Below are 13,225 nucleotides of genomic sequence, written 5' to 3'. Positions count from 1 at the left end.
AAAAGATCGACTTGAACACAGCAACCCTTGAGTTTGCGCGACATCGAGGCGAGTAACAAAGTTAGTAAACTAACTCTGTGACTGATGGATAATCTCGATGATGGCGATGATGATAGCGGTCATAGGTGGCAGAGTGCTTTCAGCGGGTTTCTCTTTTATCGGCCGCCGGGTTACGACAGACACAAACTCTTCACATTCAGTTTAACCCTTGTTACCGTGTGTTTGCCCGCTCCTTCACACAGCCCTCTTCAAGGCTATACAGTCGCCTCTCTGTATTTTCATTCGACACTAACCTGGTTGTTCGGTCTGGGCCGCCCTTCTTTGTTCCTTTCACTTTTCTAAGCTTCTTTGCTTGCCCCTCTCTGTTTCACTATGTCCATCTGCCCGCTGGCACTCCATCTTATCTGCTGCCTCAATCATTTGGCCAAGAGCCTTGGAACACACCAACTGTTGTACGCTCTCAACAAAAATAGTAAAACGCTGCACCTTTAAGAGGTTCTCTGGTTTGCCCCTGGATAACAGAGTGCAGGGAAGAATATGTCAGCACAGAGGCATTTTTTATTTTTATTTTCAGAGGTGCAGGTGCCAGCTCGAACCATTTCAGCATAAGGTAACTAAACATGAAAAAACACAAACATTTAGTTTGCCAATGTATCTTGACTTGGAACACTACACCTTTTTTCAGGGAACGGATTCAAATGAGAAATTTGTATTTTTAAATCTTACCTGCTGTTCAGTCGATGATGTTATAACAGGGTGTCCGCGAGTCCTTCAAAAATCTGAAAATATGCCATATTCAGTTTTATGAATATTAGCTAGCCCTTTAAAGCCATTGAATAGTTTTAAACTTGAATAAATGATGTCTTATTTTCACTACAAACATTTTATCTGCAAATGCATTTATCAGACTCTTTCTTTATATAAATAGGTCAACTGCTGCACCAGAGTCAACATTTCTGATGTTATAAAACTTAAGGCTGAATTATGCTTCAGCGTTGGAAGAGCGTACGGGGGTTGTGCGAAGCACGCATTTCCTACGCAGCGCGTGTGTGTCCAACATACCTCTGCAAACACACAGAGCAATTCTCCTCCCACCAACGTAGACCCTGTGACGTATGGTCGCTGCTCTTTTGGGGCTGCGGAGGGTCCGCGTAGTTACAATTTTTGGGAGGCGCGCGGCAAGGCTCTGCGGCGGTCGCACAACCCCCGTAAGCTCCGCACAACCTCCGTACGCTCTTCCTACGCGGAAGCATAATTCAGCCTTTAGAGCCCACTGCTGGGCCTAATGCTCGGCTTTATTCTTACCTCTGCACAAACCTGTGGGGAAAATGCTTATTTTTAGATTACCTCAACTCACTTCATACTTACCTGTAGAGAGAAATCCAAGAAAATTATTGGACATAGCTGTGCTAAGTTGTGTGGGGGAAAAGCAGTATATTTCATACAATAGCACAGTGGTATCTAAATTGGAGGAAACTGCTATAATAGTAGTTCATAGAATCATGTTGTCATTAACCAGCCGTATTCCTATCTAAACCTTAATCTCTGCAGTTGACCAAATGTATGATACTTCCCTTTATACTGACCTGCAATGCTTATTTGAATAAGAAAAAGATGATTTGGCCAATAATCAGTCTAAAATTTCATTATTATAATTTGTAATTCTAATTATAATTTATCTATGCGATACGTGTAGACACTATCTTCTCTGAAACGGCTAATTTGATGGTCAGGATAGTTGGAAATGTTGTTTTACTGTACACAGCTCACTGCCTGTTGGTCCTCATCAGTTTCTGCCCCATGCCGGCACATCTTATTAGCTCTGTGAGGAGCAAACATGCTGCCCTGACTCCTGAAGACTGTCTGGTGTTCGCCCATCTCTGTCAGTGTCAGTTGACGACAAGTGCTCTACATCACTGGTGGAGCCAAGGAAATGACATCATGTTCCTGAAGGGGTTGAAAGCGCAGCCCTGACATGGCTGTAATGACAAAAGAGCTCCTTGGGAACATCGGGGTGCACAGAGGACAAAAACGTGTCTGGAGGCTGTATTTTCTTAGTTCCTGTAGCTCCCAACTCCCACTCCTAGCCCATCAACCATCTCCTCATGTTTGAAATTCCCCTCTCACATGTTTGTCTTTTTTTTTTTTTTTTGTCCTGAATGTAGGGCAGGGGGGTGGGGTAGAAAGTTCTCCAAATTAGTAGTTATTCAGCGAGTGGAAGACAAATCATTGTGCTGGCACAGTCTCGCTCAACAGTCCCACATCTCTATTTCACTTGTAGGTTTTCAGCTTACACTTGGACTTGTGCATTAGTTTTGTTCCAGTCTTAGTTGATATGTATGTATGCGCTCTTTATCTCTCTCTTCTCTATACTGACAATTGAAAATAAATTAACATTCCTGGGCTTTATTTTTTTCTTCTCTAAGCCTGTGGAGAAAACTTGGAGGCGAACCCAGGAGGTCAAGCCATACTCACAGGCTGTCAATCCTCCTCGGTGACCCCACCGCCCCTTTCTTTCTCCTCCCTCCCATTCTTCTCCTCCTCTGCTCTCCCTCTCCCATCCATTCAGCTCCTCCCGGCTTAGAAAGACCCAAACTCCCTCCCGCTCCCCTCTCTCTCCCTCTCTCTTTCACTGGACGCCTCTCCAGCTTGAGTGAGGCAGGCACAAGCTTTGTCAAAGGAGCCTCACATTCATTCAGTTGGCTGTTGCACACTGCCTTGTATTTCATGCTAAGACATGTGGGCTGTCTCTTTCTGTCCATTTATTTTAATTATATTTTAATTGCCTGCCTTCCTTCTTAAATGCTTGCTTATTATTTCTATCATCCTGATGTGAAAAATTTGCTTTGGACTGTGATTTTCTCCATTATCTTAACTGATGATAGATTTGTCTCCTTGGGTTTCCACTGTGCACAGATGAGAAGGGAAAGAAAAACAGATGTTGTGAATGTTTGCATATCATTATTCATTTCTTAGGTTGATTTTTTTTGGTGTTGTTTCCAGAATGATGTACTGCTAATAGAAAGTGTAAACCTGTGGGAATATATGCTGTTTTCTTAGGGAAAAAAAAGAAATGCTCTAGGAGAAGATGAAAATGAGTAACTTTTTTTTTTTCTTCCTGTGGTCCTCTGGTATACGATGCATTTCAGCTCATTAAATTTGGTGTAGGTGGTGACAGTCACAACTGTGTACTCTCTTTTTTTTTCTTATCTGCCTCAGTGGAACATGATATGAGCATTATGTGAATATTACTGGCCGAGTAACAAGTAATCTCAGCTCCCATGCTTCAGGGAGTCTGGTGTAGATAATTTCTCAGCACAATCTCTGAGGGGTTAACGATGCCACGCTTACCTCTTTAAATCATTTTCTGCTTCACAACACCCCCCCCACCCGTCCACCCCACTCCCAAACCCTCATCCCCCCGTCCCTCGATATAAAATTATGATACGTCTGCCAGCACTTGTGTAAAGCATCTTAATATTAATCGGTTAATCCTTTTATCTCAAGTCGGACCGAATTCAATCCAGAAATCCCACCTAACAAAACAGTGTTTAGGTTAGGAGGATGAGCAGAGTTGGCACCTCAGCCGGCTTAAGGGAGAAAGGAGATGTGTAGCTCAGCAGGTCAACTGTGCGGGTGGGGCTGATTGTGTGAAAGAGCCTTGAGGCGGTCGGCACAGGCTGGACCCCCAGGCGTGGCAGGCTCTCGCCCCCTGGTGTCTGGAGGGGTTGAGTGGCTCAGCGGGCCCAGCAGGCCAGTAGGGCAGGGGTACGGCCCCCCAACAGTTTCCAATCTCCTCCTGTCAACCGCCATTACAGTTACCCCACGGCCCCAGGGCTCATATTTCGGGATGATAAATGGCCGAGTGCAAAGGGAGGATGAAATCTCGTGTGTCTCTGGAGATTTAAATGGAAAACATTTTTGGTCTCCTGCCCAATATGAGGCTGGTGACAGCCTTGTTGGAAGACTTTGGATTATTAACAGCAGAAGACGTGGTGTGGGACTTCCAGTGCAGGCAAGCATCTAAGCAGTTTTGGTCTTATCTGATTCAGCCGTGGATAAACAGCTTGAAGACAAATAAAACCACAAGCTCAATCAAGCCACCAAAGTTTAACTGATAAATTATATATGTGTGTGTGTTTCCCTGGCATAGACTATTACAGTGCAAGTGCTTGGCCAGGGCTACCTGAAATCAAAATAAATACAGTTTGGCCTGTCTCAGGCTAGGTGGAAAGAGACCCAGTTGGCCTTTTTTCAGCTGTTATTCTCCTGCCAGACATAGGTCATTTAAAGAATGGATCCAATAGTGGCTTAAGTTATGACTCTGTATGCTAATGTGAGAGCTCCCCATGTTTTGTGGGTTTTCATATTGCCAAAAATATCCAGGCGCATTAGTTGGGCCCGGAGAGCGATCAGAGCTGAGTGCTCTGCTGCTCAAATTTAGGTTCATTATAAAATAATCAGGGTAGTTGACGGGTGGCTCTGGAGCAGTGCAGACAGAAACTGGAATCATTTACTCCCCTGCATAGCAGCCATGTCCAAGTGAGCGTAATGTGTGGACAAATGTGTGCACAGAGGACGTGCTGGATGGTAACCACATGGGAACAGACAGCAGATACTGCTGTGTGTGCATGTGTGTGTGTGTGTGTGTGTTGTGTCTGCGCACATGTGCATATGTTTGTCAGTGGGCGCATTCTCTGCATGTGCATGTTCACATGTCAGCAGGCGTGCATGTGCGTGTGGCTGCATGTGTGTTTGTGCAGGCATGCATACGGGAGCATCTGTGTGTGCGTGTGTGTGTCTGTGTGGCATTTCATATATGACACACAACATATCATCCCTCCTCAGTATTTGACTTCGGTAAGCAGCTTATCTGTCTGGTGTGTTATGTCTCAGCCTCTAACCTTTCGCTGGTTTTGCAGACAAAGGCCTGTTTTTGTTGCCCCTTGATAAGGAAGGAGACAAAAGTAGCTGACAAAGAAGCCATGTCTCTATGGTGTCCTGTGTGAACGTGTTGCCTGAGTGACAAGCCTCTTCCCGAGGGGATCTGGGAGTAAATGGGGAAGGTGGAATAGGGAAGAGTGGGAGAATGAGGCAGTGTGTAAACATTTGGTTGTAACATGGCGAGGAGCGCCGAGTGTGAACCAAGCACCAGCCCACATTATCTACCTCAGTCGCATGCCGGCGTGCGCTCATTTAGTCACAAAACACAGACAGCAGGGACAGTTGCATCATTGTGGTGAAACGCCTCCCTAAAAAAATCTCCGTTTTAGCAAGCCGTTTAGCCTCATATTCTTGCTTTTCTTAAAACAGGTGAAAAATCCACCACTGGGATGAGATAATCCCACGTGTTTCAGACGTTTATGTCATAAATATGTTGAAACAGGGCAGAATAAGACAGATCAGCCCACTCATATCAAGAAAATCACCTTTGATGCAAGAATTAGTATTCGTATTTATTCAAGTTGATGAGAATTAGAAACAAGAGGTTTTTTTTTTCACTTTTCAAGGCAAACAAGGTTTTAAAATCTGAATAAGAGACAAATTTGAATGACTGAATAAATTAATTGTATAAAGCAAAGCCGAGGCAGTGATGATGATGTCAGTGACGATAATATACCGCAGTATTCATTTTTCTTCTGCTGTCTCTCCTTGTTCTTTCAGATGAAAAGATGACCGGCGATACATCTCCAAGAACCACTGATCGCTGACATCCCTCCAGATTTCTGCTCTTCCCGCTGCAACACATCCAACAAACATTATTAGCCAGCAGGTGTCTGGAAACGTTCGCATACTGCACACAATGGCCTCTGCACTGTGGAGGTGTCCGCTGTTCCACTGCCTCTTGCTCCTACTCTTTCACTTCCATTGTTCAGAAGGTGAGTTGCCATGGAGTTGTGTGTCAGAAAGAGGTGTTTATTTGATTCCAGCCAACCTTTTAATAAGCCACTGTGCACTTATTATTCAGCGTTTAAATGTGTTGAATGTGTTAGCACACATTGTTGCGGCCTCACAAAGGAAGTGAAGAGCTGTTATGTGGCAAGGTTGCTGCATTGACCTTCGGAGGTTTTGCCCTTGGAGTTTCAAATAGGAGTTTTAAACGCTACATACTGAACTCGCTGAATATTCCTGGCAGCCCATGGACACTTGTACTACTGACACATGGCTTTATTTCCTGGACTTAGCTCAGAAAAGCGTGTGGGAGTCTTTTCCTGTTGTTGGCCTTACATTTTCAAAATTGCACCAATGCTCCGCGATGCGCTGTATAACAGCATTTCCCTGGAATGGAGCCTCAGAGAACAGACTTGTTTCCTGTGCATGTTAACGGAGTAATCAGTGTACCTGGATCCGTCAAAACAGGGCACTCGGTCCTTTTCAAATGCAGAAATTGTAGAAAAACATGCCACCTTTTTGAATATGGTCTTAATTGTCTGCAGAGACGTCCCAGGGCTCCTTTTTTGTTTCCTTCCTTCACTTTTGATTGGTACGTTTTTCTGTAATTACAAGTATTATCACAAAACACTCCCGTCTGTTATGTGCCCATCAAAACCACTGATGTCGGTATGTCTGCTTAATGATGATCATTACATTTTTCCCCTTTGCAGTCCCATTGTACCAGGAAACAAAGTAACCCAAAATCACATGCTTGTGTGCCAAGCATTGATTACAGATAAATATCGAAGCACATTATTCGGGGGGGCTTTCTTTTCAATTTGGTTTTTGTTTTTTCTTTCTCTTTCTATTATGGTGTGTAATAGATTTCCCCTCCAGTTTTATTTAGGTCTAGCTGTGGTATGTGATTTGTTAACAAAGGAGAGATTGCAGTGGAGCAGTCTATCCCGACGGTCTTTGAGGCAGCGATACACTTTCTTTGTAGATTAGCAATTTTAGATAATATGGAAGACATCACTGGGTATGACTCAGACAGAAATGTTTCTGAGGCATTTGAAGAATAGGCCTCTGATTTGGTCAGGCTCAGAAACCGTCTGAGCTGAACGCTCCTGTTGAATTTCTTGAAGGAGAATTCTGCTTTGGTATGCAGAAAGTCAAGGTTTTGGGTTTCAGTTGATGCGAGGGCTCTCAGCGCTAAGAATGCATATTTGCCCATCCATCGATAAAGGAATGTGTGTGGGTCCCTCTGAAAACAATGTCTGATTTTATCCACATGTCACTCACCTCCACCCTGTCCAGCCCTCGGGGCCTTATGATCTCCGTTTCCACCCGTGTGCCTTCAAAAAATCTCTATGTGATAATTACCTCCTTTCCCTCAGCAGGAGATAGTATCATCAGGTCATTGTTTTTACCCAACACATTCCTCCTCCTTTGATATCCTCAGCGATATACTTTAAGAAGAAGATCATTATACTCCTCTAGTCGCTGCCCTAGCTGCAGACTGCAGCACCAGTCAGAGAACTATTTTCATACACTTAATCACTCTGTGCAAAATGAAATGGGATTTCATCACCACCTGAGAAGTTGTAGTAAATGTGCACAGTGAAGCATGGTTTATTTCAGTATATGTCATAAAATGACATGCAGTTACAATTTTAATAGTTTAATATTTTTAATCAGGTGCAAGGAAGTAGTGAACATGCTGCATTCTGCATTCTTTGCACTGCATGATACTTAAAAAATAATCTCTTTACGCTACTCTTAACTTGTCTCTGTTCATGCTCAATTTCTACCATATCCTAGTTCTATTATATAACTGAACTATAAATTGATGCTTGGAGAAGAGTAAACTAGGTCATGGAGGTATCAGGTTTGCTATAGATGTTTGAGCCCGCCCAGTCTGGAGGTATGAAAGAGGACGGCCAGATACAGAGTGAGCAACCACAGAGGTGGGGCAAGTGTGCGCAGGCAGATACCTGCCGAGGCTGAATAAAAGCGCTAATCTTAGTCTTTAAAGCAAAGAACCTCAGATTTAGGAGGATTATGTCTCACAGTCTGTGTCAACATTATAGTTAGCTGTTGTGTGTAAACGCCAGGAGTGGAACAGACACAGAGGCCAAAAAATCTAAATATTGCGCAAGAGGGAAAGATTAAGCGGTTTGTTTTTGATCGCTGTGTCATGTCTGCGGAGTCAGGGATGAGGATAACTTAAGACAGTGTTGGTTTAATTCTTAGAAAGTGTTGAGATTACAGCCGCAGGTGTGGCTCCTGCGCGAGCAGTGTATCAATGAGGGGCATGAATATTCAGCTCTCCGAATTAGCAGGCACATGCGTGATGTCTAATAAAAATGTGACTGTTGCAAAGTAATTGGAGCTATATAATCCAAGTGTATGTATAAGCTTTTCCACTGTGTGTGTGTTTTTTTTTTTTTTTTCTTGTGAAACCGTGCATCGTGCCAGGTTTTTATGAGCCATCTATTGCTCTGGGTAGCATGCTGTACATTGCTTTCTCAGGGAGATTTTCTTGATTGTGAAATATTCCATGGTTGAGCATACCAGCATGCGTGTGTTTCTACCCAGAAGGTTGTAAAGGTCAACAATACTTCTCAGCACAACATTTGTCTCAAGCAGTGCCATACATTGTACTGATGGAAAAGCCTCCCTTGTGCCACGCTGGTATTTCCAGTCGAGGGGCTGAATGAATGGGGAAGCTATTGTGCTCTAACTCCTCTCTGGCCCTGAGCCATAGACATCCAGTCTGTCATCCATTGATATGCTTGGCTTGGTGTTTTATAATTCATATTGAATGCTGCGGGTCCATGGCAGGGCGATCATGAATTATCAGCTGAGCCATGGGAGATTCACAGATGACTGGTCAATCTGTGTGGTGAGAACAAGCACAGAGAGGGAAAAAAAAATCTGATATATCAGTCTTGCATGGACTTTCTGCCCCATTGGAAGTATTCCATGAGACAAGGCAGGGGTTCATCATCTGGACTGATTCCTGTCCGCGATGGACTTGCCTGGAGAATGGGGTCCATATTGAGAGACAGATAACTCATAACATTTCTCATTCTGCTGTTTTTTTGCCTTACTAATGGCATTTCTGTCAGCACTTTGCCATAATTTCTGCAGCATGTGGCCTTTTTTTTTTTTTTCTTTTTTAAATTGTAAGCTCAGTAAGATTTATTTTTACATCTAACAAAATGCTGTTTTAATAATAACTGAGAGTCGGGAAATTTTCGTATTATAAGACAACATGAAATTGAAATGAGGCAGAGTCCAGTGAATAGCCAGGATCTGTATTTCACGCAGAGGAAATGAAATACAATATGACCCTCGATAGAATCATCCTAGATTTATTGCAACAGCGATTTCCTGAGTGAGTTTTTGGTAAAGTGAAGGAAGCAAGAACATTCCTGTTTGAGATTCGAATTGAAGAGGGTGTGCGCCATTGGGAAATCTGCCTGCTTTACTGTGTATTTAGATGTGATTGTAAAACCCTCGGTTATATGGCCGACTGATGAACAGACACTTAATCTAATGGGCAAGGTGCTACAGTTTCTGACAGTTTGATTTCATTTGTTAAGCATGCCTTAAATCTTCGTTGCTGGCAACATCGCAAGGCAATTCAATTCACACCCCTTATGGTTACAAGTTGTATAAACACTGGAGCAGATGCCTACCTCACTCTTTCCAGTCTTAAATGCAGCCTTAACTTGTTTTTTTCTTTTTCTTTTTCTTTTTTTTTTTCTCCTTCCGGCAGCCTAATTCAAATAATAGATGAGTCTGGCTTACAACCCCAGAGTACTTTGCCTCAGAATCTAAACTTTTGGATTCGCTCTGCACAAGTCACTTTTTCACAGGACGTTCAGCTGTCATAACAAAGTAACACATTTATTCTTGATGGAAGGCAGAACAGTTTTAAGAGAGAGAAAAAAAATGAGTGCGCAGTATAGCACGGCCTTGCAATGTTGTAGTATTTATTTATTTATTTATTTATTTATTTCAGTCATTCATCCATTTATTTTGCTTTGCCAACAGTATTAGGGACAAAGATAAAAATATACAAATGAAGGTAATAAGAACCTGTGGGATTTTGGTGTAATTTCATTTCCATCTAATATGTTTCAATAGCTCGGAGGCATGTCAAAATTAATTTGAAAAGAAGAAAAAAGCAGCAAAACAAAACAACAGAGATGCACATGCAAGGTTTCGCAGCAAAGGAGCATTGTGTTGGGGCAATCAAAGCTTGGACTGAATCTAGCTTGGACTGAATACCTGCGGCAATGAATTTTAAGCAGCCAGCGTCAGCTGTTTTCTCCTTAATCATGACATACATTTTCAGCATTAATGTGTTAGCGAGAGTTTGGTTTCAGAGACACATCCCATTTGTAAAAGAACATGAAGGCACCTTAGAACAAAAGGCACCTTGTTGATAGAAAGGGAAAGGCGGAGGGGGGGTACAATTACATTCACTCAGGAGAGCTTGTGTGAAACTTTTTTTCTGAATTTCTGTGGCACTAGTAATGCATTTGTCTGTCGCAGTCTTTCTCACTCTGTAGGTCATAAAGGATCTGCTACCACATTTCTGTCACTGCTAGGTATGATTTACACAGTAAATGCTGGTGTTAAAACTAATGTTGACAGTGGGGGAGCGGATGGCAATCAATAAAAGAAATTATGATGGATTCACTAAATGTGCTTTTGTGCGCCTTCTGTGAGGTGAGTGTGTGAATGAGTGTGTGTGTTTGCTGATGTGTGTTAGCGTACAATGTTGAAATAAAGTCAGAATCAAGGACAGCATAGGGCTGTTTTTGCGTTAATATAGGATGAAACTCGTTCCACTTCAATCATGCGTAGTCTGCATATGGTTCTTTGCACATTTTGCTCTTGGTGTTTTTTTTTTTTTTTTTTTTAATTTTTAGTGTGACTGTGGGTCGTATATGATTCGAATGAGTGTACTGATGTGTGTTGGTGCACTCTTTCCGTCTCTCAGCCTGAGAAGTAATCTCCTCAGGCTGAGAGTTTGTGCCATAGAGCATGACCACACTTTTTTTTTTCCGTCCAGGAATTAAATGTCACCTCAGGGTGGGTCACCTGCAAACAAAAGGCCACCAGCCGATTTGCAGGTATAAACAGTCCGAGATAAGGAAGCCGTCTCCCGCTGTGCAGGAAATTGAATAAGTACATAGTAAGGAAAAAAGTCAGAAAAACAGTGAAGCACAAAGAGCGTTTTTGTTTGCCTTGCGTTATCGGTATTGACCTCCTCTTGTAGAGTATTCCCCCGCTGAGCGCTCAAGACACAATGGCTTCATCGAAGACGAGGGCAGGAAACTGTCTGTCACCAAGGTCTCCCCATCTGTTCATCTCTTATCACTGGTCCTGTTTTCTGCTCATATTGACTGGAATGCCTGTGGAAGAGAGTGGTGCAAGGTCATCGCACTCGACTCAATCAAAGTGGTCAGTGTTCCAGAGATAGCAGGGGGTTACTGCCCAGGAATGAGCCTGGATTTTGTTTTTCACTCACTTTCTCTGCAAATATTTCAGAGATTCCAAATACGGCTTCATTGAGCCCTCAGCGCTGTCCAACTGGGCATTCGTTTTTGGTGCTCCAAAACCATTAAAAACAGACTTTTTGAAATTGGGAATCTCATAGTACAGGAAGAAAAATAGTATTGAAACTGTGCAGCCAAGAAATGGCTCCAAACAGTGCTTTCTAGCACCTTTTATTTTGCATTTACAATAGTACATTGCCTCATGCGTCCGCCTCGTTCTGCTGCTAAATTGGCTGATGCTGCGTTTACTTGAGTTCAGGCCTTGGAATTTCCGTCTCCACGGTGTCAAGTCAAGAAAAATGAATGCACACAAGAATCTTTGCATTTTCTTTCATAAATGTGAATGCGGCATTAGCCAACTTAGCAGAATAAAAGGCAATGTGTTATCATGAACGCTAAATGAAACATACCAGAAAGCACCACTGGCTGCCATTTTTTTTTTTTTTTTTTTTTTTTTTTTTTGTATGGATAATTTCAAGCTGTATTTGACCGTGCTGCTGTTTTTCTGTTTTCCAAAAGCACATTTAGAATGGGTTTTGAGGCCCAAAACTAGTGCCATGTTGGAGTGTGTTGAAGGCTAGCGCTAAGTTTCTTGTCACTAAAGCAAGCAAGCGCTAAGGTTGTGCTATGTACAGTTACAGCTACAGCATGCTGAACCTGCACTTGAACAGAAACACTATTAATTTTTTGTGGTTTGTGGATATGCTGTGCGGCATGTACTGATTGTACACAGGCACATATACGGTGTGTGCCCCTTTATGCTTACATGTCTCCGATCTCTTTTGTCTTTTCATTACAGTCTCAAGGCACTGATCTCTGTTCCCAGTCATCCTTGTAGTCCCAGGCTCATTATTCATGTAATCCGTGTTCCAGTTGCAGCTTCTCCTGACACCCTGTCTGTGTGACGTACCGAGCCAGCCTCCTGGGCTCGGCCCGGGAGGGATCGGAGTGGGGGGGTGGGGGGCGTAGGGTGGCGGGGTAGACGGTGTGGGTAGGGGTGTGCGGGGGAACTCTGCCCCAGCAAGCAAGCGCGCAGAAATTCAAGCATGTGATAGAGACAAACCCCACATCCTCCACCTCATCTCATTCGTCTATTTTTTTTTTTTTTTTTTTTACGCACACCCCCACCCCTCAAGGAAGCACCTGACTTATTCTGAGACGTCTTCTTGAGCGGAAAATCCAGCAGGGGTTTAAGTGCAGCGGTAAATATGGGCTTTAAGGAGAGTTAAGCATCACTCAGGGTAGATCAAACCTGTGAAACTATGCCCCTGCTACACTTGGGAGAGAGTTTCTTTAACTCACCCCTTTCTGTGTGTTTCATCAACTCCGCTGCATGCAACAATATGCTAGACATTGAACAAGCAGTGAACTAATTCTGTCAAAATCGTGCTGTCCCAGGAGCATATAGGTTTTTTCATCTTGCACGTTGAACATTTTTTTTTTTATTTAAAATGTTTAGCCTTTGTGACAGTTATTTGTACCTCTGTGAAAGGATTGTTTTCTCAGCAGACTACACAAGGTGTCGAACTGTTTTCTCTGCTTTAATCCAAAGGATGTGCCGATGCGACGAACAAAAGGAGACATTAGATGTAGTCATGTCTTCTCAATAGAATTATTCCTGTCATGACTCATTTTAAGCACTGACCCTTTTTGCCTTTAGAGGATTATATGCATTAGTAATGTAATGATGCTCCCTTCTTTTTCTCCGAGTTTCTTTGATGTGTATTCACAGGGTCAGGGATCACTCAGCCAATCGACAGAGAAGACCTTGATTT

At 43.0% G+C, this 13,225-nt stretch overlaps 1 protein-coding gene across 1 annotated transcript in view; it reads left to right on the top strand.

Annotated features, from left to right (window-relative positions):
• The window catches only part of adgrl2b.1 (adhesion G protein-coupled receptor L2b, tandem duplicate 1), an 82,570-nt gene that overhangs the window by 15,720 nt on the left and 53,625 nt on the right, over positions 1-13,225 (top strand). Inside the window, exon 2 of the mRNA XM_030074974.1 lies at positions 5,665-5,879. Within this exon, the coding sequence (XP_029930834.1) occupies positions 5,804-5,879 (76 nt within the window). The 5' untranslated portion in view covers positions 5,665-5,803. The remainder of the gene's footprint in view (positions 1-5,664; positions 5,880-13,225) is intronic.

This window comes from Myripristis murdjan, chromosome 17, assembly GCF_902150065.1.
Source record: "Myripristis murdjan chromosome 17, fMyrMur1.1, whole genome shotgun sequence".
Taxonomy (NCBI): Eukaryota; Metazoa; Chordata; class Actinopteri; order Holocentriformes; family Holocentridae; genus Myripristis; species Myripristis murdjan.
This window is presented reverse-complemented; position numbering and strand designations above follow the sequence as displayed.